Raw genomic sequence first — 25342 nt, 5'->3', positions numbered from 1 at the left:
GAACGCCTGAGCCGCGTTCTTGAGACCAAACGGCATCCGCAAGAATTCGAATAAGCCGAACGGCGTGATGACTGCCGTTTTAGGGACGTCGGCCGCCCTGACAGGTACCTGGTGATATCCCCGTATGAGATCAATTTTCGAAAAAATGACCCGTCCCGCCAGACGGGCGGAGAAGTCTTGGATATGCGGGATCGGGTACCTGTCGGGGGTGGTAGCGTCATTCAGACGGCGGTAGTCGCCACACGGGCGCCATCCACCCCCCGGCTTTGGCACGATGTGCAGTGGCGAGGCCCACGCGCTATCGGAGCGCCGCACGATGCCGAGGTGTTCCAACGCGTCGAATTCGGCCTTCGCTACGGCGAGCTTGGCTGGGTCGAGGCGGCGGGCCCTGGCGTAGACCGGCGGGCCCGTGGTTGGTATGTGGTGCTCGATCCCATGCCGTACTGCGACGGCCGAAAACGTCGGCCGCGTGAGGGCCGGGAACTCCGTGAGCAGGCGAGCAAACTCGTTCGCCGCCGGGACGGTGCATGCCAGCTCGGTCGGCGCGGAGCTGCTCAATGTGCATACCAGGGAGCTGAAGGTTTCAGCGTTGATTAAACGACGCCGTTGGACGTCCACCAGCAGTCCGTGTGCGCAGAGGAAGTCGGCGCCTAGCAGAGCCACGGGCACGTTGGCGGTTACAAACGTCCAAGCAAAGCGTTGGCCGCCGAAGCAGAGGGTGACGTTGCGCGGGCCGAAGGTGCGGATAGTCGATCCGTTGGCCGCAACTAAGGAGGGGCCGCAAACCGCGGATTGCCTGTCCTGGTCAGAGGCGGGTATGACGCTCAGTTGGGCGCCGGTGTCGCACAGGAAGCGCCGTCCGGACGCTTTATCCGTGATGAACAGCAAGTTGCCCGTATGGCCGGCGCTCATGGCTGGTAATGAACGCCGGCCCGGCCGTTTCCCGGCCTGCCGAAGGTGCACGGGGGTCGGCATGTCCAGGCCTTTTGTCCGAACCTGGCATGATAGTAACACCACGCTTGGTCGGGTGGAGGTGGTCGGCACGGTAGAGCGGCCGCCAATTGCATCGGCAGTTCGGCCGTCGACCGTGCCGGGTGCTCGGGCGCCATGGTTGTTGCGTCGGACGGCGGTGGGTCCCATGTCGCCGCTGCGATGCGCTGTCCTGCGGCGGAGATCTTGTCGGCTTCTCTGGCAAGGGCCCGGGGATCTGTGATCGTCGTGCTTGCCAGGGCGAGGCGTACCGGGTTAGGCAGCTGACGGAGGAACAGCTCCCGGAACAGGAATGCCGGAGAGTGCTCGCCGAGCAGTGAAAGCATGTAGTCCATTCGCTCGGAAGGGCGCGTGTCGCCGAGCTCAGGCAGTTCGAGCAGGCGCCGTGCGCGTTCCGCCGATGGGAGGGCGAAAGCATCGAGGAGCAGCTTCTTAATCGCGCCGTATTTGTCAGCGGCTGGCGGGCTTTCGAGGAGGCTCAGGGCGCGGGCTGCGGTAGCCGACTCGAGCGCAGCTACCACATGGTGGAAGCGGGTGTCGTCGGCCGTGATGCCTCGCAGGGCGAACAGGGACTCCGCCTGTGCGAACCAAACCGCAGCGTGAGCCTCCCAGAAGGTAGGCAGTTTAAGGGCGACTGCCGTGTCCATGTCGATAGGTCACCAATGAAGGAGCTGGGGCTCCCACGTCGATCAGAAGAATGGACGCGACAAAAAGCTGGAATTCATCTGAGTTGCTTTATTGAAATCAAACACTCAGGCACTCTGAAAACCCGTTTATCGGTCAGCAATATATATCTATTAACCCACGGGGTTTGCCCAGGCCCGGCGCCAGGGGGCGTGGCCCAGCGTCCTGGCTGCGGCCTGGCAAGTTGAGGGCGAGCCTGCCCGGGCATGCCCGGGCATGCCCGGGCGTCCCGACCGAGGCCTGGCAAGTTGAGCGCGGGCCTGCCCGGGCGTCCTGGACGAGCCCGGCATGGTGATCGCTCCGCGTCCTTGATAGGTGCAAGGCGATTGTGAAACCCCAGCGGCAGCCGCTACAATATATATATATATATATATATATATATATATATATATATATATATATATATATATATATACTGTATATATATATATATACTGTATATATATATATATATATATATATATATATATATATATATATATATATATATATATATATATATATATATATATATATATATATATATATGTATATATATATATACACGAGCAGAAATACCCGGCATTGCCGGGCGGGGGAGGGGTGAGGAGGAGGAGGGGAGGAGGGGAGGAGGGGAGGAGGGGAGGAGGGGAGGGGGGAGGGGGAGGAGTAAGGAATGGGAGGGGAGGGGAGGGGGGAAGGAGGGGAGAAGGGGAGGGGAGGGGAGGAGGGAAGGAGAGGGGAGGAGGGAGGCAGGAGAGGAAGGGGTGTGTCTCACGTGTCTGAGTGAATGTGGCTCACGTTTCTGAGTGAATGTGGCTCACGTTTCTGAGTGAATGTGGCTCACGTTACTGAGTTAAGTGTGATGCCGATCAGGAAGAAGAAGAAGCCGTACTACCAAATTCGTACACTTCCGGAATTGTTTGATTTATTTGTATTCAAATGTCTGGTAATTGTTTTGTATTTATTTATGCGAATGTGTACTTGTATATAACTGTCATTAATTTTAAAAAGGCTTCGGCACTATCGAGCGATTTTTTAATTATTATTTTTAACTCCAAAAAAACGAACTTTTTTTTTTTCAATTTTTTTTTCCCTAAAACATTCCCAGGCACTCACTGATGAACCTCTGAAAGTTTGATGAAGATCCGTTCAGCCATCTCTGAATAAAACGCGGACACAAAACTGGGCACACACACACACACACAGACAACTCGCGTTTACATATATAGATATATATATAGTGGGGCGGCTTAGCCCAAATATTCAAAGAATTGTGCATTTTGTGATACAAGCACCAAATTTGGCACAAATGTACATTAATATGTTGCGAACATTTTCAGATATTGGGCCACTTGAAATTCCGTAATTTGTTTTTCAAATTTTTTCAAATTTCGTAATTTCAAATTTTCCGGGTGACACCGTCACAATTTCGGTCTTCGAGGCCGGCCGATAGGCAAAGTGTGACCGGAAGGGACGAGGTTCTCCTGACCACGTGGCCCTCGATCTGGGAAGCGAGAGGCGTTCCATTAGTGGACGCGCCCCTCACGCCCGACTTTTGGGCGGCCCCGGCAGGCCGTTTGTTTTGACGTTCCGTGACAGGCCCCGCACCCCCACCTCCGGGCCGACCGGAAGCTTGTGCTGAGTACATCATACCTGAACAACTCAGTGAGGCAGAACACAGCAGTGCACACCAGGGTGACCCCTTCAGTGCATAAACCAATTAACCTGTCCACTGCAGGGCATATAGAAATGAAGTTATTTTCTGCATATAATAATAATATAAGTTCAGTTCTATATAACAATTTCTGTTATCACCACTACCACTACAACTACCACTACTACAAGCTTTGTCTGGAATTTTGTGGACTAACAGACAAACAGACATACAGACAAGCTGGGATCAAAACATTACCTCCTTCCACCATTGAGTGTAGAGGTAAACATCATGGAAATTATATCATGCCCTAGATTTAATTCATGCTTACCCGTGTATTTGCTTCACTGGTTCACAAGGTCTTTTGCATACATGTAATTCAGACTCTCGTCTTCATTGCTGACCACACAATGTTCGCAACATATTAATGTACATTTGTGCCAAATTTGGTGCTTGTATCACAAAATGCACAATTCTTTTGAATATTTGGGCTAAGCCGCCCCACTATATCGGCCGGCCTCGAAGACCGAAATTGTGACGGTGTCACCCGAAAAATTTGAAATTACGAAATTTGAAAAAATTTGAAAAAAAAATTACGGAATTTCAAGTGGCCCAATATCTGAAAATGTTCGCAACATATTAATGTACATTTGTGCCAAATTTGGTGCTTGTATCACAAAATGCACAACAGGTTTGCTATGCTGCTACACTAATATATATATATATGACACATGTTAAGTTTCAATTTTTTTCCGTATAGCCTGTAGCTACGTACAACCGTCGTTGAGGGTCACAGCAAGCACCGCAGGGCTTATCGTAAAGATAGGCAAGTCTGTCTCTTGCTTTCCCCAAACATCTCTCGTGTCCAATGAATACAGGGCCCAAGATATCTCGCTAAAGGTGTACATTGATGATCTGTGTCATGGGCACGACTGTCAGTTGTGATTAAGGTGGAATATAAATGTATTTGCTTCTTGTAAATTTACTCCCCAGTGCTTGCTTCAAATAAATGTACAAAAACACGGAGGACCGACGGTTTTTTTCTCCACAGATTCAGAGAAGATTTTAAAATAAATTACCTGAATTTGAGGCGAAACCCCCTTTTCAGCCTCTTATAGGGGGTGGATCTGGATGGGGAACAACCCCATGAGATGGGGAGCACAACCCCATGAGATGGGGAGCACAACCCCATGTTCTCATGTATCGTACCAAATTTGGTCTATATTGGTCATGTAGGTTGTGAAGAAAATACGTTTTAGTGAATATGAGGGATTAGGGGAGGGAACCCATGGCTTCCTTTCCAAGGGAGACAAGGCCGTGCGGAGTGTAGCGGTTACCGCTGGATGCACACAATCGCCTTGCACCGGCCAGAACACGGCCAGACGCGCATCTCCCGGGCACGCCCGAACCTCCCGGGCACGCCCGGTCTCGTCTTTCCCGGGCATGCCCGCTATCGCCTTTCCAGGGCTCGCCCAGAGCGTCCGGGCATGCCCGCTATCGCCTTTCCAGGGCTCGCCCAGAGCGTCCGGGCATGCCCGCTATCGCCTTTCCAGGGCTCGCCCAGAGCGTCCGGGCATGCCCGCTCTCGCCTTTCCAGTGCTCGTCCAGAGCATCCGGGCATGCCCGCTCTCGTCTTTCCAGGGCTCGCCCAGAGCGTCCGGGCATGCCCGCTCTCGCCTTTCCAGTGCTCGTCCAGAGCGTCCGGGCATGCCCGCTCTCGCCTTTCCAGTGCTCGTCCAGAGCGTCCGGGCATGCCCGCTCTCGCCTTTCCAGGGCTCGCCCAGAGCATCCGGGCATGCCCGCTCTCGTCTTTCCAGGGCTCGCCCAGAGCGTCCGGGCATGCCCGCTCTCGCCTTTCCAGTGCTCGTCCAGAGCGTCCGGGCATGCCCGCTATCGCCTTTCCAGGGCTCGCCCAGAGCGTCCGGACATGCCCGCTCTCGCCTTTCCAGTGCTCGTCCAGAGCGTCCGGGCATGCCCGCTCTCGCCTTTCCAGGGCTCGCCCAGAGCATCCGGGCATGCCCGCTATCGCCTTTCCAGGGCTCGCCCAGAGCGTCCGGGCATGCCCGCTATCGCCTTTCCAGGGCTCGCCCAGAGCGTCCGGGCATGTCCGCTCTCGTCTTTCCAGTGCTCGTCCAGAGCGCCCGGGCACGCCCAGCCTCGACTTGCCAGGCCGCAGCCAAACACGCCCGGGCAGGTCCAGACTCGCCTTTCCAAGGCTCGCCCTCGACACCCGGGCATGCCCGGTATAGCTTTTGCCGGGCAAACTTCCCGACATAAATGTGTATATATATTGCTGCCCGATAAACGGGCTTGGGTCAGAATACCTGAGCTGTTTTGTTTCAATAAAGCAACTCGGACGAATTCCGTCTTTGGTCGCATCAATTCTTTCGACTCGCGTTGGAGCGCAGTTCCTTCAGGAGCACATTTAAGGTTAGGGCATGGTTCACGATGCCACATGGCCAGTTTGTACTAGATCCGAATGGGGATCACAACCCTATGAGACCTTGCTCTCCTGATGCAATGTACCAAATTCCATCTATAACCGGTCAAGTAGTTTTTGAGAAGATGTTTTAGTGAAATGTTAAACTTTTGTTTGTTCATGACGGATTCATTTCATGACTATAAATCTTGTTTGGCTGATTGATTGAGTTGATGAGATCACATCACGTGACTCAGTTGAGTGCTCGGCCGAACATTACGACCAGTCACGTGAATGCTCATCCCAAGGAATTCAATCTGCATTGTAACAAGTCTCTGGACGCGGGATCCGGCAGAAGGTTTGAGGGCCCATATCGTGCTTGTTTTGACATGACAAACTGGATTCGAACTGGGCAACCGGGACGGTCTGGTGACTGCAACAATATACATATGTTGTGCAACAATGTACATAATATACACACATACATATTGAAAAAAATTGGAGCACTGAGACGAGTTACGCCTTGTTGAGAAACATTTCTTGGCCAGAACCAATCATGGACATGTTTCGAAACACCAGCCAGTGACTATTTATATCTGCGTTGAGAATCGAACCCAGGCTAGACATATCAAATATGGGTGCACAAGCCTCTACTCTATCCTGCAAGCTAATAGCACGCGTGCGCACACACAGACACGCACACAGACACACACACAACAGACACACCCACACATTGTTTTTTTGGTTTTTTTTGTTCCTCACAATTCTATCTCTTATGATTTTCAATTCTTATTTCTCTTTTCAATTCTTATTTTAAAAAATGCATTTAATTAATTGTACAGTACTGGTTGTTCCTAAACTTAAATATTGTCCTGTGGATGGCTCTATAAAGACGGAGAACCCACAGATGACCAATTGAGCTTACTTTGAGGTATTATTCAATGCGGATTTCACTATACAAGTGGGGGGGGGGGGGGGGGGTGGGGGGGGAAGAAGGGACGAGAGGGGACGAGAGGGAGCGTCGATCTCCTCGGACCTTTTAATGTCTGCCCCGTGACGTTGCTGGCCCTCCCTACCAGTCATGTGATCAGCTCATCAAACCCTTTTGACCAGCCCATCGCGAGGTGGGCGTGGCCTCAGCCTGCCTGAGCAACATTTGGCCTTCAAGTCGGGGTAATGCATGGGCGCTTCCTGTCTGTTATTCCGGTCAGTTTTCTTGTGGGGGGGCGGGGGGGGGGGAGGAATTTGTTATTAGTGTATGCGCTAATGGGGATGGATTCCTAACTAGTGTCTAGGTGCGTTGCCATACGGGACAATGGAATGATCACAGGTTTGACACATAGGGGAATTAACATAATCCCTACTCGATCGAACACAACGATCATCCTAGTATGATCACAAAGATACACTTACACGAACAAACCGCCTAAACATAAATTACATGTGGGGTTCCCTATCACGACAGACGGAGGATAATACCTACGCAGATCTACCTGGATCTATATATGTCACTACCCCACCGACATAACAATATAAATTTGTTCATTTTCATTCATTTCACAACATCCCATATTCAACTTTATTTAAATTGTAAACCTCAAAACTTAATTCCCTTACCTAAAGTAAGAACCTTAACCTGTAAGCAATTGACTAGTTTCCCAACTGCACGGATCATCAGCTGGGCACCGTTCTTCCTCAAGGTTTCGATCCTTTCAGCCCAGGACCTCTCCAAACGGCGGAACCACAACCTCGATCATGGATCCACATCAATAGATGGTACATCAGTGGATCCACAACCTCAGTTGCGTCCAGGCAGTCAGTCAACCCATCAATGCAACATCACTTATTTCAACTTTACTTGCAATAGGATTTAATGTATTATCATATTGTCGCGCGATCCCTTCGGTTAACACCAGGGCTCACGGATGACCAAACGGCTTTAATGGAGGCGACGACCAAATATGGATTTGACTACAAGCACGGGGAGGAAGAATGAAGGGGAAGAAGCGGAGGCGCAGACCTGTAATCCGACGGCAGCTCTCGATCCTGCAGGGAATTAACTCAAACGAAAATCCAGGGCAAAATGTACAAAAATAATGATTTATTGAACTGAACCTGAGAATAATGGAACACGACGGAAGATAAATAATGTACCTAGATCGGGATCCCGCACACAGACTTCAAATACGAGACACAGGAATGAATTAATAAAATAACTATCCGCCGTGGATTTGTGTAAGATGTGGTGCGAGCTTATCTGTCTGCCGTGGGTGTCCGTCGTCCAACGCGGCCCCCTCAGTCCGTCTCGCTCGTGCGCTCCGGCAGGCCCCGAGCGACCCGCCCCACTCCAGGCCCCTCGTCAACCGCACACGAGGTCCCGTCCTCTCACAGCACCGAGAGCACTGTGAAGGACCGAGCACCGCTCTAAGCTCCGAGCACCGACAGCACCAAGCACCGCTCCAAGCACCACAAAGATGACGAACCAACGACCACTAGTCAAGAACGCAGGGAGGAGCGCGAATAAACCCAGGCAAAAAGAGAGCGAAGCATGACGGGTCCAGTGTAGAGGCAAAAAGAGGGCGAATCGCGATCTCCAACACAAAGGGGTCCAGCGCGAAGAGGGAAAATGTCGTCCAGCGAGTCCTTTTGTCACCTCGCGTGTGACGTCAATTCTTTCTCTGCCCCAACCAGAGCCTCGTATCTTAGTCTTCCAGAACGTTCTCACTGTGCTGGTGTCCTCCCATTGGCCGAGTGCTTCCCGCCCTCCATGTCATGCCATCCTTGTGGCCAACGACAAGTCCTTCTTTTCCCCCCAATCATGGGGCAGATCTCTGTCCCTCCTATTGACCAATCAACAGTCCTCCTGGGCGTAGCGATAACCTGTCTCACACGATGTCTGACGCCCACGCCGGTGTTGTACGCGGCCGCTGCCTGCGTGTCTTTCTGGTCAGTCATTGTAAGGGGAGGGAATTATTTAATGTGTGCACTAAGGTGTTTAAATGAGTGCGTTGCCATAAGGGACACAGGTTTGGCGACAGGGGGAACGACAAACAAAGGAATATTTACCCATAATCCCTGTACTAATTAGCATGCCCCGCCCCCCTCACGGCGGGGACACCAATACAGCTTATACAGACAGACCGGGCTAAACATAGAACTTATTACAGGTAGATTCCCTATCACGACAGTCGAGTACCTACCTATACAGATGTACCTGGCTCTACATATTCCTTTACCCCCCGACATAACAATATATTTACAACTTTCCTTACACACTCCACACATATATACACATGCACATACATATATACACACACTCATACATATATGCACACAAACACACACACACGAATACCTGCATACAAGGCTTATCCTGAAAACATACCTTTCCCCAAGGAACAAAATCAAAGTCATAAACCAACTTGCAATACCAGTATCCCAGTACAGCTGCGGAAAAATAAACTGGCGACAATCAGAAATCAATTAATTGATATCAAAACAAGGAAACTCACCATCCTCAAAATGTTTTACAAAAATCAATACATCCCGAGAATGTACCTGCCGAGACGAGGAGGTAGCGGCGTGATGGAGATTACCAAATGCACAGAATGACAACTTTAAGATTGGCTGAATATGTAAAACGTGCAACAGACTACCGAATCCAATTTGTAAGCAAACATAAAGACAACAAAAACCATAGAAGGTATCGATAACCCACCCAGCAAAAAGTTTTCCAAAGGCAGGTGCGAATGGAAGATGTCGCACAAGAAACCGAAACAACAACGAATACAGGCCCAACATTTGCAAAGAAGAAAGAAAAAATATAAAACAAAATATTGTTACGGTTTTTAGAACCTTCAATTTGTAAATTTTAGTAAATGTTCCCTTATAAATAATCCCCTGTAAACATCCCCATTATTTGGCTTTATTAAAGATCGCACCCTAGTTAGTCCATGTACAACACGTAGGACACCATAGGACCTCTCTGTAGTTATCTCATTATTATGTGTTTTAGTTAAGGATCTGTTCCCAATAGTTGAATCTACGTTGCATTAATCAAATAAGATAGGCCCCTTCCATTATCCCCAATCATCTCCCGCTCTTCAAAGTGCAGTAGCAGTAGGGCAGCGTTCGCTGCCCCTTGTCTTGGTTCGATTGATGGCCCCAAGCCGCCATTGAACATGCGGTCTCAGGCCGAGGAAAAAGGGGGCGGGACACAAGAACAAGGTGTGGCACGTCAACTCACCATCAGAGGTGGAGCCAGCAAGCCCTGACTGGCCAACCAGGGCCGAGGTGAGCCGACCGGTAGGCGTGTCATCGGAGCCGGCGGCTGGATATGAGAACGCGCAATAAAAGCGGCTGCGAGGGACTGCTTCAGGAGATAAGGGCGAAGGAGCAGATGAGTGCGTCAGCAGATGAGTGAGAAGAGATGAGAAGAGGAGAGATGAGTGCGAAGGTCCGAAGTGCAAGGTACCAAAGGAGAACACGTTGAATCGTAAGGCAGGAGAGTGGGTCCGTTGACAACGACAATATCGCCATATATTCACATTGTCCGACCGCGTGAAACCATACGTGCAGCTGTTGCCGGGTTTTGCCTCAAGCCCGGAGCGTGGACTGGAGCGGACCTCGACGCTGTGCATCTGCCCGGACCTTCCTGCCCTGCCGTCTGCTTGGACCTTCTCCACCTTCCAGCCATTCCTTCCTGCCATTCCCTATCCGTGTAAGTCTGTTTGTTTGTCCGGGGTTGTAATATAAGACTGTTTTAAGGCTGCCCTGTGTATCTGCTTCTTCCTCTCCTTGTAAATGCCCTTCTTTCATTTCCTCTTCGGGTTCCGTGTACATAATTAATAAATATCTGTTCTTCCTTTACTTTGGTTTCTTCTTCCCCCGATCGCTTTAGTCCCTACCCAATTGAGTACCTGTGGCACGATTCGGCCAACTGCTATAATCAGGTTTAGTCTCTTGTTAACGGCCCGAGTCGCAGCTCGCTTCGCTCGGCGCATCCAATCACGCTGTGGCCCGGGTGGGAGTATCTCCTCGCTTATGGCCGGTGGTGGTAATTAGGTGCATGGGTCATGATTTGCATATACACATGCATGCTTATAGTTTATACACATGTTTGGTTTTGGTTTTGCATGACATCATATTCTGTGTATTGTATGCACACATATTTTTGTTATAAACACATATACATATTGTGACAATGTGTGGGGATAGCAGGCAAAAACAACTTACATGCACACACACACACACACACACACATACATATAACATACACATACACACACACACACACACATATATTCATACATACACACACACATTCATACATACATACACACACACACACGTTCATTCATACACACACACACGTTCGTTCATTCATACACACACACACACACACACACACACACACACACACACACACACACACACACACACACACACTCATACATACATATACACACACATATTCATACATACACATATTCACACACACACACACACACACACACACACACACACACACACACACACACACACACATACACATATACACACACACACACACACACACACACACACACACACACACACACACACACACACACATACATACATATACATACATACACACACACACACACACACACACACACACACACATACACCTCTTCATTGCAAGGTGTGTTTCAGCTTTATTTTAATTGCCTCAATGGGTTTTGGAAGAATTCTCTGCCTGGGTCTTCATCTTCACCAGATCACACCGACACACACCTGAGACTGACTGACCCCGTGGGACTAACATGAACTATAAGTATAAAGCGAATCCTATTGTTCAAATAAATAATGATTGTTTTGAATCTCATCACATCATTCCGAATGATTGGTTGGCGCGCACCTGTCAGTGTCAGGAAGAACGAGATAAGAACGACCACGTGATATATGTAGATTCGACACGGACGAACAGATACAAGTTTGTTTGAAACAAATGAATGATAACCCCCGTACACCTGACGAGGGACTATGAAGTTAACCAGCAAGTTAACCACTAGTTAAGCGCATTAGTTCAAAAGCGAAGCTCAATAAACCACAAAAAGCGGTTACGGACATACCTGCACCGCATCCACAAAGACGGCAGATAATCATGTTTCTATGACGAGAACCAGCGCCATGCAGCTCTTCAAGCTCAGCAACACACCTCGCCGTAAGTCAACACCGAGACCGCAGTGGGCGCCGCCATTGTGATGACGTATTTCCGGGAGTTCATTCCTGCTTGCACTTCCGGATTGCAATTCCTGCTTCGTTTTAAAATCGCAGGACGGGCACTTGAAGCACAATGGGCGATACTCAGGGATTGTTTAAAGATAAGGATGCATTCAAAAGGATGAATTTCCTGTACCAGGTACGTTACGCGCCCACGTGACTTCGTACGTCGTAAAGCTGGGTGCTGTATTAATTGATTATATTGAGCCGCTTTTCCCGTCTGTGCTTCACCCAGTTAACCCTCGGTCAGGCTATCGTTCATCATGCAGGGCAGCAAATAGAATCATACGAACGTAATCATGAGACTTTTAGTTTTAACAAACAAAAAAATACCTATTTTGGGGGGCAACCCCCTTCCCCCACCGCCCCCCTCCCCCTAGACCTCCTTAGACCCCAATTTTTTTTAAATGACAGGAACAAACGTTTATACATCACGGGTGATGACGGTTGTGGTCAAGTTTCATCGAATTTGTGTGCGGTTTCAGAGAAGAAGTAAATACCTATTTTGGGTGTTCAAACCTGGACCCACTTTGACCTCCCCCGCCCCCTCCCGCGTAGACCGCCTTAAACCCCAATTTTTTTTAATGCCAGGAACAAACGTTGATACATCACAGGTGATGAAGGTTGTGGTCAAGTTTCATCGAAATGTGTGTCGTTTCAAAGAAGAAAGTAAATACCTATTGGGGGTGGGTAGGGGGGGGGGGGGTGGTCAAACTTTGACCCACTTTAACCCCCGGTCGACCCCTTAGACCCAGATTTTTTTTAATGCCATGAACAAACTTGAGTTGCCACGTACCAAATATCATTTTAGCCAAGATTGGTCACAATTCCATCAGCAATTTCGGAAAAGAAGTTGCAAGTGTTTACGGACTGACTGACGACGCACCATCGTATAAGCTGCCCGGAACTATGTACCGAAGCGCAACTTCTCACCTCGTTGCAGGAGGGTTTACCTGTTTTTGACTGTGCTTTCATCCAGACGTGTTTTCTGGCAGGGAGATTGTTCCTTCATAATCACACTTCCTTTTTTTTTTTGCATACAGAGTCAAGTCTCGTGAAAGAGAGAGAACACTGAATGGATCAGGATGCAACAGAACAAGAGGGGGGAAACACCAACACCAAGGTTGAAGGAGAAAATAGAGGGAAACCTGGACAAACAAGGGAAGTGGGGATGGATGAGGTGCAGCATCGGGGAGGATCCCCAGGTGGATAAGTTTTTGTTTTTTTTGTATACAAGATCGAGGCTCGTGAAAGAGCTAACATCAATCACACAAAAAGTGAAACCGACACAAAAAGCACAAAAAAAGTGGAGCGGTAGACAAGATGGGGAGAGAGAGCGAAGGACACAAACACAACAATTTGAGAGCAGGGACATCGAGAGAACTGTGGGAGGGAGAGGGCTTGGGCGGAGGTGGGAGAGGTATAAAACATATGGACACTGCAAGGACTTCCAGGAAAGAAGTTGGAATTTCAAAAAAGTGTATCTGGGGTCAATTAGCGGGGGTAGAAAAGATCAAGGTTTTGGATGGGGGAAGACGAGATCGTGGTGAACAGCTGTTTTAAAGACCTGGAGGGAGGAGTGGGATTGAAGGGAGTGGGGGAGTTTGTTCCAGAGGCGGGAGAAAAGAGGAATGAAGGAGTGAAGGTGAGCAGAGAGCCGAGATTTTGGCAGTTTAACCATCAGAGGGTTGCAGGCAGATCTTGTGCGACCTTCAGGAATATTCAGGGGACAGAGCCCAGAGAGAGCTGGGGGAGCAAGGCCGGAGAGGAGTCAAAGATGATGGTTACATAAGCAAATCCTCTCAGGAAGGAAAAACTGTGGGAAATTGGAAGGATGTGGATTTGGGGGTGGGATCATGATTTCAGGTGAGGGATGATCTCAGGTGGGAGTGAACAGCTGTCTTGAAGACTTGGAGGGGAAAATGAGATTGAAGAGAATTTATTTCTTCTGTAATTGGAGCCATTAATGTACATTTTGGAAGGTTTTTGGCCCAAGTAGCCAATACACATGAACTCCGTGTAAAACCAATGGAGCAAAGCTGAAGCAGTCGTGACACGAATGTACCTGTCAGGTGCAACTGATATTTCTGTTTGTCAGTTTTGAAAGTTTGTCTGGATGTGCAATTCATTCATCTTCATAGATCGCATAACACGCACCTGCATGTCGAGCCAAAAAGTTCACGGGTTAGTGCCCTCTCCGAGGGTCACCTACGACTACCTTAACAGTCCAAGGGTCCTACTACCTTAACAGCCCAAGTGGCCAATTATTTCCACCTTGTGGGGTCGGCCATATAAAGTTTTTGGCCCATATCTTTCACAAACCGGCTGGGCAGGCCTGACGTTCAACTAAAAGTGATTTGGACAGGAATTTGTAATTTGTTCAGGTTGCTAGCGATAACTCGCCTTCTCTTCATGGATATCTTGGGATCGACGACTATCAGGGATACCTCTTCATGGTGGTTTTCCACCCAATGCGAGCCAAGTGCCTAATATTCCCCATTCTTCCCTGCTGCCCCGATTCGTCAGGGCAGCACTGTCATGGTCAGAGTGCCGATTGGTCCCCATGGACCAGCCCTTTCCCTCTGGCTTCTGTCTTCTTCTTCTTCTTCTCTCTCTCTCTCTCTCTATCTCTCTCTCTCTCTCTCTCTCTCCCTCCCTAACTCTGTCATGACCCTGATTTTGTGAAGCAAAACTGAAGCAGTCGTGACGTCCTGGATGTGTGTGGGGGCGGTTTCTGGGTCGCTCCTGGGAGATCGTTCGTCTGTCTTCGTGCCGCTGGCTTGTTCGAGTGAACTGTCCGGGGCCAAACAAATAGCAACAAACAAACAAACAACACCCCTGGGATCTTTAACTTCGACCAACTAATGCCGTTTGCCAGCAGACAGGACAACTGGTCTAATTTGATGCAACGCCCTGAATCAGTCGTGTGATGATAACGTTGTGATGCAACGCCCTGTCTGAGAAGCACCGATCAGACAGTTTGTAATCGGGTCGAGAATCAAACCGCGACTTGACTGCTCAAGGTTAAGTGTGCTTTCTGAGTATGCCGTGCCAAGATACTCACAGGGGTCAATCCTATACAAAAGGAGGGATGAGGGAGGAGTATACAATCTGGAAAGCATTCCGTGAGCACAGGCATTGTAGCCGATTGAAGCACTCATGATCAAGTTATTGCTGTGTTTGGGATGGCCTAATGTTCTTTCTCTGTACTGCAAGGCCTCACACTGTCTGCTCGCTCAAGACCCCGAGAACCAGGAGTTGGTTCGATTCTACATGCACACCATGAAAACCATTGGGCAACGACTTGTGCTCAAGCTGTGAGTATGACTCAAGACTTTTTCTATAAAGTTCAAATCAGGCATTTACAAGGTTGTTATGAGACATGAAGAAAACAAGAAACCACTTTCAGACATTTTGGGGTCCATCTGTAGTAAACAACTAAATTAGCCACAGGCCCACAGCTGAGCTTACAATGCCACAGTTGAGCTTACAATGCCATATGCCACTGCCACAACTGAGCTTACAATTTGCCATATTCTACTGCCACAACTGAGCTTACAATTTGCCATATGCTACTGCCACAACTGAGCTTACAATTTGCCATATGCTACTGCCACAACTGACCTTACAATGTCACAACAGCTTACAATTTGTGCTATGCCACTACCACAACTGAGCTTACAATTTGTGCTATGCCACTACCACAACTGAGCTTACAATTTTCCATATGCTACTGCCACAACTGAGCTTACAATTTGCCATATTCTACTGCCACAACTGAGCTTACAATATGCCATATGCTACTGCCACAACTGAGCTTACAATTTGCCATATGCTACTGCCACAACTGAGCTTACAATTTGCCATATGCTACTGCCACAACTGAGCTTACAATTTGCCATATTCTACTGCCACAACTGAGCTTACAATATGCCATATGTTACTATCCCATGCTAGCTGGTTTTAGTACCTTATTTATAATCCTGGGTTATTATCAGAAGTATTTTATAGGTTAGCATAGAAGTACCAAGTACTACTTATGCAATGTTCTTTGTAACGCAGTACCATACTGGGGCAGAGCAATGGTAAGAGTTCAGCCATGTATGTTTTGAGGATGTATTTCAAAGCTCTAGGTTTGATCATGTTGGGATTAAGAGGCCCTTACACACAGATCTTTTTAAAATGCGATTCCAAAGCTTGCAACCATTATCCATCCATTAACCATTATCCACCTCCCCTCCACCACCCCCCCCCCCCCCCAATAGAGCCCCTTCTATCAAGCGCAACATCTGCAAAACGTGCAGTTCACTTCTTGTTCCTGGTGTGACGTCCACCGTCAGGCATCGTGAGTGCAACTCTACGCTCGCAAATCATAGCTGGGTGCAGACTTAGGAACGGTTTACTAGCCTGAGTGGGCAAGTAAAGGCAAGTTTAAGTTCCAGGTAACAAGTGCAGTGCAATTGTTATTTTTATCTCAGAAGCTCAAAACCCTCATTTGTAAAACTAGTACACCCTTTCTCTACTGGAGCACCAGCAAGAGTCTTTCCTCTCTGGGGTATATGGCTTACAGTGGATCTTAGGTCTGGCCTCAAGAACATCTAGGGTGTGTTCATTTACCAAGTTTCTTGTAGAGCGCTCGCCAAGTGGCTTAATTATTCAAGCAAGCACTCCATTCAAAACCGTTCATAAGGAACGCCTGGCTTGGCAAGTACTAGATAGCTGCTTGGTAACTGAACACACCCAGGTTTCCTCCCTTTCATTTTAGGGTTAAACAGCAGTCGCGACTGTTTCAAAGGAAATCATACATGTTTGTGGTCTATATTTTTACTTCGAGTAAGGGTTTTCCAGGAAACGGCACGATAAGCTATTTATACATATTAACACGGTATCTGTTTGGTTGTTAATTGCAAAATCGAAGATTTGTAAAGTATTTTGGTCGGTCGACTTTGTTATTAATTGGCAAGAAGAAGAAATTTTTTGACAAGTATGTTGATCACTCCGGTTTGTGTGTGTGCTTGCTTGTCTGTCCGCTCACTTGTACTTGCCTACAGGTCGCAATTTTAAACTGATCTTCACGAAACATCACCAAATGGCAGAGTTCATGGTCCAACAAAATCGTATATATTTGAGGTCACTAGATCAAAAGGTCAACCAGGTTTTTTCACATTTCTAAAATCCGCAATTTTCATCCGATTGACTTGAAATTAGAATAGGATTTTCACATCAGCTAACTCAATTCAACCACCAACTATTTTTGAGATCAGTATCGGACAAAAGGTCAACATAGGCCAAAGGTAAACAAACATTTCAAATTTCTAAAATCCTCATTTTTCATCCGATTGACTTGAAATCTGTATAGGATTTGTATATCAGCTTACTGAAACCAACCACCAACTATTTTTGAGGTCAACCTATGCCAAAAGGTCATCATAGGCCAAACTTCGAAAATTGTCAATTTTCATCCGATTAACTTAAAATTTGAAGACGATTTTCATATCAGGTCACTGAATTCAACCATTAATTATTTTTGAGGTCAAAAGGATGCTCCACTGAGTGCCATTCTACTTTGTTCTGTCTTGCCCATGAAGGATTTTTCATTCTGTCTGTTTGTCTGTCTGTCTGTTTGTTAATCGTTTACAGGTCACAATTCTTAACCATTGGTCATTAAACTTTACCAAGTTGTCGAGATAATCACAACTGAGAAGCCGATTGATTTTTAGGTCAAAGGTCAACTTGAGGTCAAATTTCTAAAATCATCATTTTTCATCCCATTGACTTGAAAGTTTAACAGGATTTGCACATTGGGTCACCAAATTGGGAAACCAACTATTTTTGAGGTCAAAATGTCGAAGGTCAACTCAAGGTCAAATTGATAAAATCATCAATTTTCTTCTGATAAATCATCAAATTTTCATCCTATTAACTTGAAAATCAAACAGCAATTACATAGTACTTCGCTGAATTAGGAAAGCAACTATTTTTGAGGTCAAAGGTCAAACTTCTAAATTCACCAATTTTCATCTGAAAAATTGTCAATTTTCATCCTATTAACCTGAAAATTAGAGCAATTGCATAGTGCATCATTGAATAAGGAAACCAACCATTTTGAGGGGAAAAGGGCAAAGGTCAAATCAAGGTCCCGCTTCTAAAATCATCAATGTTCATCTGAAAAATAATCAATTTTCATCCGATTGACCCGAGCTTTGAGAAAGATCAATTTTAATCTTAATGAAATGGACAATTTGATGAATCAATGGCAACTTATTTTGGGAGAGGGTGAATTATGGTTGGTGGGGATGGAAATTTGGTGGAGATGTTGGATATATGATGAGGACAAAATGATTAGATTTTGGTGAAGATCCAGATCTGGATCAGGCTAGTAGAAATGTTTTAAGTGATTCTTCACCATTGAGAGATAGGACCAAAAACGATATATTGTCAGACCCAGCTATTCGCGATTCCGCTATTCGCGGGTTTTGTGTATTCACGGTAGATTAAATGCGACATGTTTCTATATTCACAGAATGTGTCCTGCAAATTTGCGGGTTTTTTTCTATTCGTGGCTGTGTCCGCGAAATCGCGGTTTTTCAGGGGGATTTTCATCGACATTCGTGGATTATCGTTGACATTCACAGGATTTGCCTCGCCATTCGTGGATTTGCCATGCCATTCGTGGTTTAGTCGTCTGTATTCGCGGACTTTCGTGACTCGGGAACCTATCCCCCTTTTTTCCATCGAAACAATGCCCCGCTATTCACGGTTTCACTATTTGCGGATTTTTCAGGAATGTATCCCCTGTGAATAGCTGCGTCCGAGGGTATAGCAGGATATCTCAAAAAGTTATGGACTGATTTGGCCAAAACGTGGTGGAGAGGTGACGTGTGTGACGTGTGTGACGGTGTGTGTGACGAGGAAGATTTGATTCAATTTTGGTGAAGATTTGAATCTGGATCAGAGAAATTTTTAAGTGATTCAGTGATAGGGCCAAAATTATATAAAGCATGATATCTCAAAAAGTTGCGGATGGATTATGATAAAACTTGGTGGATGAGTTGGGTAGGAGACCAGAACAAGTGATTCGATTTTGGTTCAGGTCCAGAAGCAGATCCGGCCGATGAGTGCGATACAAAACGTAAACTGTTCAGCCTGGTGGAGGTGTGCGCTCTACCGAGTGCCACTCTAGTTATTTCACGAATTCTAGGCTCGAGGAAGAGTGAGGTGACAGAAGGAGGAAAGGCAACACACCAACAGTGGGGCAAACATCAGGGGAATGACGAACAGGAAAATCCGGAGGAGGTTCACAGCACCACACCCGGACAAGGGGGACACAGATGCAGCACTCAATGTGACGCGCACATCCATTGCATGGACACATCTGCACCAATAATTTACAAAGACTGTTGAACAAGACATTTCCGGAGCAGGTATCATCAACTCTTTGAAGATGGTTTCTCAGAGCAGAGACACGTCTCTCGAAGGAACAAGAAACTGGAGGAAACTCAAAATCACATCTAAACAGATTATAAAGGATTACATATTTTGCTTCCAACACTTGAGGAAAGAAAATATTACCACGTCTGCTCTTGTGTTGGATTGTTTTTAAAATACCACGATTTTACTGCGACCCTACAGAGCTCAGCGCTCCCTTCACAACAGCTTGCACAACATCATTGCGGTCACTGTTACCCAGCTGCTTATTTTGCACTTCGCCATGCTGTGCTTGCATGCATTACAGATTTATTTGTACCAAGCTTATGAAACGCTCTCATTTGATAGTAAGTCATGCAGTTTAATGCGGCCACACATGCCACGTATTGGTCGGTGTAGGATAGACATCAGCCTCGGGTAGTACGTCGGTGGCAGTACGTGTGCTTTACGGTTGCAATCGTGCCTTTAGAAACCTGGCAAAATATTTGTGCGACAATCGTATGCACGATTGAAGATGCACCGAATTTGTCGTGTATTTTACATTTATTTGCTGTTTATTTACGAACATGACATCCTGGAACACTTTACTGTTCTCGGTTGTTTCTTTTCCATATTCTCAAGACTAAAAAAAACAAAACACTTTTTGTGTGAAAAGGCTGATGGTTTTCCTATATACATGTACCTCTTTACAAATTGAATACCTCTTCTGCTTCACCATTTGTTTTATGGCCAGTTTAGCAGATATCCACTCATGGATGAACAGAAACTTTCTTGCACTCGAGTCTAATGAAGCACACTTGTTGGTTATTAGCTCTCCTTTTGCGCTCAAGAAAGAAGCTAACACCACATTAATCATAGGGCAGTATTGTCATTCCTCGTGATGCAATTCACACAACTATTACTACCACTTCATTAATGGCCCCAATTATTCCCAGATTATTGTGGGGTTGGGCAGAGAGTTTTTGGTACAAGTCTAGCTGAGTCGGGATTCGAACCCAGGCTAGACAGTTCAGAGGGGAGTGCTCTAAAGTTTAAACGATCTCAAAACGATATTGCCAGCTCTCTTAATGTAATTCACAATCTTGTGTTAATAGATTTCATGGGTTGGCTCATTTTCCATTTTAAGAGACTCGTTGGTGTAATGGATAGAGCGTCCCTCGAGTCTGGGACCTCGGTGGTTTTCACAACGGCCAAGTCATACCAAATACTTTTAAAATGGTACGTGCTGCTTCCTTGCTTGATACTCAGCATTTAAAAAGGATAGAGCATGGACAATCAACCATAGGTTGGTAGTAATAGTGCAGGCTTTGAAGGGTGTAATAACCTCATCCCAGGTGTTGAAGCTCCTTGTAAGGGAAATATATGTATACAGTTCCTTCAGAAAGTATTCACACCCCTTGACTTTTTTCACATTGTGTTGTGTTACAGCCTGAATTTAAAATGGATTAAATTACGATTTTTTTGTCACAGATTCATGCATAATACCACACAATGTCAAATATGCAATGTCATTGCATATATTAACAATTGCTATGAGTTCCCTGTAACCTTTTTCTTCAGTATGAAAAATATCAAAAGCGACTATTAAAAGCATCATCAAATATCGAAAGGTTGCAACCCTTTCTGGTCAGGTCAGTCTTTTGTGACTGCCACTGGTAGCATATACCCAGTGCTACCTGTCACATGATCGGGTCGTTGTTGACTAAACCAACACCCCTCGCTGGCTTTGCTAGTGGGGAAGGTGACTGTGACACCCTGCCAGGACCAAAAATAACACCTGGCAATGGGCGGATGAGCTCCCGTATGGAGCTAACGACCATCCAGTAAGGAGATGGTATCTCCGAAAAGCATCCATCTGGTTTGGAGCGGTGGTGTGTGCTGCTTCCTTGCTTGAAAAGGTAGACCCCCCAACAATCCCCGTTGGTTGGCATCCTTGGGAAGGAGGAAATTCCTCTTGAGGAAATGCCCTGCTGAGTATGGTGAGAAAAGCGGTGCCATTGTTATGACATCGCTGTACCCAGAGTATCTCGGGAAGTGACGGCACTTCCTCCAAGCTCAGTGGCTGTGTTGTGTTTGTGTTTGTGTTTGTGTTTGTGTGTGTGTGTGTCAGCTCTATTACGAGCCTAAGGCCAAGTATTTAAAAAAACCCCACATCAGCATCACAGGCATTCTGAGGCACACCGTTTGTGTAGGCTCCAGGCCTCAAGACTTCCAGGTCTTAAGAATGATGTATTATAAGCACGATTTAATCACGATGTATTATAAGCAATAGCAATGGTTTGGCTTCATTACCTAACCTGACTTATTTTTTTGAGGCCTTGAACAATCAAGCCAGCATTCTGTGTGAATGAGGCTGTGCTTATACATCACCCACGTTATTTTTTAATTATTATTTCTGAAGCAAAAGAGGCTCTGCTTATACACCATAGTTTTGTGCATTTAACATTTCCGCCTGAAGTACATCAAAGAAATCCTGCATAACATTTTGACCCGTTCATGTTTAGTATCCCATTTTGACCCGTTCCCGTTTCCCATTCCCTTATTGCAAATAATTAATCGGATATAATCCATAATTTTGTGTGTATAATCCTCTGTGTGGTGTCTTGTGCACCCGTCATGATATGTCGTGGAGATACCCGTCGTTAATACATGACCTCGAGGTACCAACACTGTCCTCTCAGCTGCCTAGCCTGGGTTTGAATCTCGACCCAGTTATAAATTATCATTGCTATAGCCATGACTCATGATGCTGGAAACCCAGGTTCAAATCCCAAATCCAATGTTGACTTTTCCATTGTCTGTTTGTGTGTTTGTAGTTCATGTAAAAGTACCTACAAGCATCAGCATAGGCCTTGCTTCAAAGTTTAAAACAACAAGAGATGAGCACCAAATAAGATGTCCAATAAATGTCTGCGATGGTTTTTACACTAAACGCTCTTGTCACTACCTGTATCACGGGCCCTTCTATCTTCCCATGTTCCTCCATGCTCCTCGATGTTCACTGGGCACCACAGGCGTGAATTTTGTAATCATTCCTTCCCGGGGATCAAAAACTTCTGGTGATTATTCATTGTAAATTTGTAAATTGACCTCTTAAAAAGAAAGCATTTTAAAAATATTTTATCTGTTCACATATTCTTATACCCATTATAAAGTGCCTTAAAACATCATATTGTGAAAGGCACAAAGTAAATTATTTATCTGCTCTCCAGTACTCTTTCTGAATATCCAATCTGAATTGGCCTGAATATCTGAATATCCTTTGGCCTGAATATCCAATCCCCCTCCTCCACCTCCTTCCTCCCCATACTTCTTTATCTCCCTCATTCCATTGCATGCCTTTTAAAACCATTCAATCTCCTTTTCCTTTTATCAATATTTTCTTATTTACTGTTCCCCTTCTAACACCATCACTATATATGTATATATGTGGATGACACCTTTTGACATTAAATGCCAGGGTATGCAGCATATGGGGGGTTCTATTGTACTTGTACCCCTTTCCATATTAGGTTTGTTTTGTTTTTTATTAAGTTTGTGCACATTTAAACTCCATCAGCATTTTTTTTTTTTTTTGGAAAAATCATCGTTAGTTTAGCAAAGGATACTTTTATCGTTGTGGTGGGATGGGTGAGTGGGACGATTGTTTAATGAACATTTTGTGCAGGTCAGCGCAGACGGCACATGGTGGTGACCTGCTTGTTCTGCCGCAATCAGAAGCGTTTCCTATCGAACGACGACTACAAGTTGTGGTGTGAGCGACCGGAAGCCGATGTACAACAATCAGATAGGCGCGGTGAGCAAGAGACACAATACCTTTTCAAGTGACTCGCCCACGATTATACTTCTTTTTCTGGCCTAAATACATTATATATTTATTTATGTCCAAAATGTTCCCATCACTTCAATACTAGTTCCCTTACAAGGAACTGCTGCAGAAGGAGGCCATTAGGCCCATCAAACCTGTGCAATGGTTACCAACCTACGGTTGTTTATCCATGCTCTATCCTCTAAATGTTGAGTGTTAAGCATGGAAGGAGCATGACCCATTTTTTAAAGTGTTTGGTAATGACTCGGGCAGGCTCAGGATTAAACCCCTGAATTCCCGGACTCGTACCTGGCACTTTAATCGTTACACCACCGCAGCTGGTGACAATGTGTGAAGCGTGCTCTCCAACTTTGAACTATCTTGATATAATGGTGGATACTTGCCCTTGGTCTCAGTACAAAGAGTTAAATCAAGAAGAGCAGATGATAAAAAAAAAGAAAAAAAAAGAGAACCATATTTTGTAATCACGACTCCTCGGGCTTATGCTTCATGGGAAGAACCAAAAAGAAATGATTTTCCATATTTAAGTCGCATTCCTGTGTGTAGTTTTTATTCCTTTTAATTCCGTTTCTCCTGACATTCTTGGAAAGGTCGACAAAGGTTAAATTTGGTAAACCTCTGAAGAATGAGACCCCAACCAGCTGAGTGAATGTCAGACGTTCATCTGTTCCGACAATGTGGCCGAGCTGATTGTTTACAGGTGTGTTGTGCTTTCTTTAATGTAGGTCCAGAGCAGAGTCAAAGCCGAGAAAAAGGGCAGGAGACCTTGGCTGCACAAGAGAGCACACGCGCTTTATCGAGCTGCGGAGGTTCAAACCTGATGTGTGCTTCATCCTCTCAATCCATGTAACCGTCACCAATGGCATCCGATAATTTAAAGATGCAAATCATCCGGTATGAAAGCAGGTTGATTTCCCCCCACCCCCCCACCCCACACACTTGCATGTATGTATAATGTACTACATTGTGTGCAATGTTTATAAATGCATAAAGGCCAAACATGTAATCGTTTGGATTATCCTTGGAAATTATTTTTTATTACCAATCCTCAATCCACACAAATAAATGGTCAAACAAGCAAAACGTTGCTGCACGTAGCATGTCATGGTATTTGCAACGGTTGCGCAAGTCGATCACAAAATTCCCCCAAAGTTCAACAATCCGACCCTTTAAAATAAAGGTTTTTTTCGGGATGCATCATACGTGGGACTTGTGGCCTTGAGCAGCTGTTGCCAAATATGCAAGGTGGATTGGCATTTTCAAAAGAACAAAATCGCATAATCGGCGATTCTTAAAGAATACACAGACATTCCAGATCCGAGGCAGATTCTTTGGTGGTGCAAAAACAATCCAGTGCAATTATAAGTGCTAAACAGAAATTCCGCAAACATTGCACGTGAAACGTTTTGAAGGTTGTAGAGCTTCAGCAGCAATTCATGTAATACAAGTGCTGAGCATCGCAAACAAACAACCAAAAAAGCACAGTGGGTTGGTAACCCGTCAGAGGCTCCACCAATGCCTCCACCAATCAGGGAAAACCATCGCAGACTATTCTCCGTTACGTTATCTTCCATTTGCGACAAAACTTTTGAATAATCTTCAAAACTGCTTCAGATAAATACGTCATCGTAATAATGCTAGTCCATCCATCCAACCAATAATTTTTGTTTCACTGCCGACCGGAGTCTGTACAATTGTGGAAAACATTCCTAGAGGAGCATGAGCGATAGAACGCAGGCACAGCAGATGCCAAGAATGAGGCTTTGCCTCAGAGGTTTGCGGTGCTGATGGCTGAAACGGTGTGTGCGGTGCGATAAGGGAGGGGGGTGGGGGCATTACCTTTCAAGTTTATCAGTGCAGGGAAGGCACCGATCCCTGTCTTCCCAAGCCAACTTACTTCCCTCCAGTGATCTTACGCCCGTCTGTAATGACACGCAAGTAGACTTCAAACAACCGTCGTTAGCATACCATGCTGTGTACAACTCGGTAGTGCAGCTGCTGCGCAAGCAAAAGTGTACACGTAAATATAAAAGTGCTATTTCCGATTGGATTTGTGGATTGGCAAACCTGACTCTCAAAGGTCATCGTG

The 25342-nt window shown here is 46.1% G+C and overlaps 2 protein-coding genes across 4 annotated transcripts in view; one reads left to right on the top strand and one right to left on the bottom strand.

The window, feature by feature from the left end:
• Positions 1 to 11973: 11973 nt before the first annotated feature.
• The window catches only part of RPP21 (ribonuclease P subunit p21), a 43754-nt gene continuing 30385 nt past the window's right edge, over positions 11974 to 25342 (top strand). The window contains exons 1-5 of one of the 3 annotated variants that reach the window (XM_068104942.2): positions 11974 to 12135; positions 15213 to 15313; positions 16262 to 16341; positions 23092 to 23220; positions 23979 to 24336. In XM_068104942.2, coding sequence (XP_067961043.1) covers positions 12070 to 12135; positions 15213 to 15313; positions 16262 to 16341; positions 23092 to 23220; positions 23979 to 24103 — 501 coding nt within the window. In that variant the 5' untranslated portion in view covers positions 11974 to 12069 and the 3' untranslated portion in view covers positions 24104 to 24336. Of the gene's footprint in view, positions 12136 to 14660; positions 14718 to 15212; positions 15314 to 16261; positions 16342 to 23091; positions 23221 to 23978; positions 24337 to 25342 lie in introns of those variants that run through there. The other 2 variants (XM_068104943.2, XM_078769313.1) reach the window with 2 other exon arrangements.
• Positions 24269 to 25342, bottom strand: part of MSRB1 (methionine sulfoxide reductase B1) — a gene marked incomplete at its 5' end in the record, with an annotated part of 34237 nt that continues 33163 nt past the window's right edge. Inside the window, one exon of the mRNA XM_078769312.1 lies at positions 24269 to 25175. Coding sequence (XP_078625438.1) covers positions 25147 to 25175 — 29 coding nt within the window. The remainder of the gene's footprint in view (positions 25176 to 25342) is intronic.

This window comes from Myxine glutinosa, unplaced genomic scaffold, assembly GCF_964187855.1.
Source record: "Myxine glutinosa unplaced genomic scaffold, kmMyxGlut1.1 SCAFFOLD_2052, whole genome shotgun sequence".
NCBI lineage: Eukaryota > Metazoa > Chordata > Myxini > Myxiniformes > Myxinidae > Myxine > Myxine glutinosa.
This window is presented reverse-complemented; position numbering and strand designations above follow the sequence as displayed.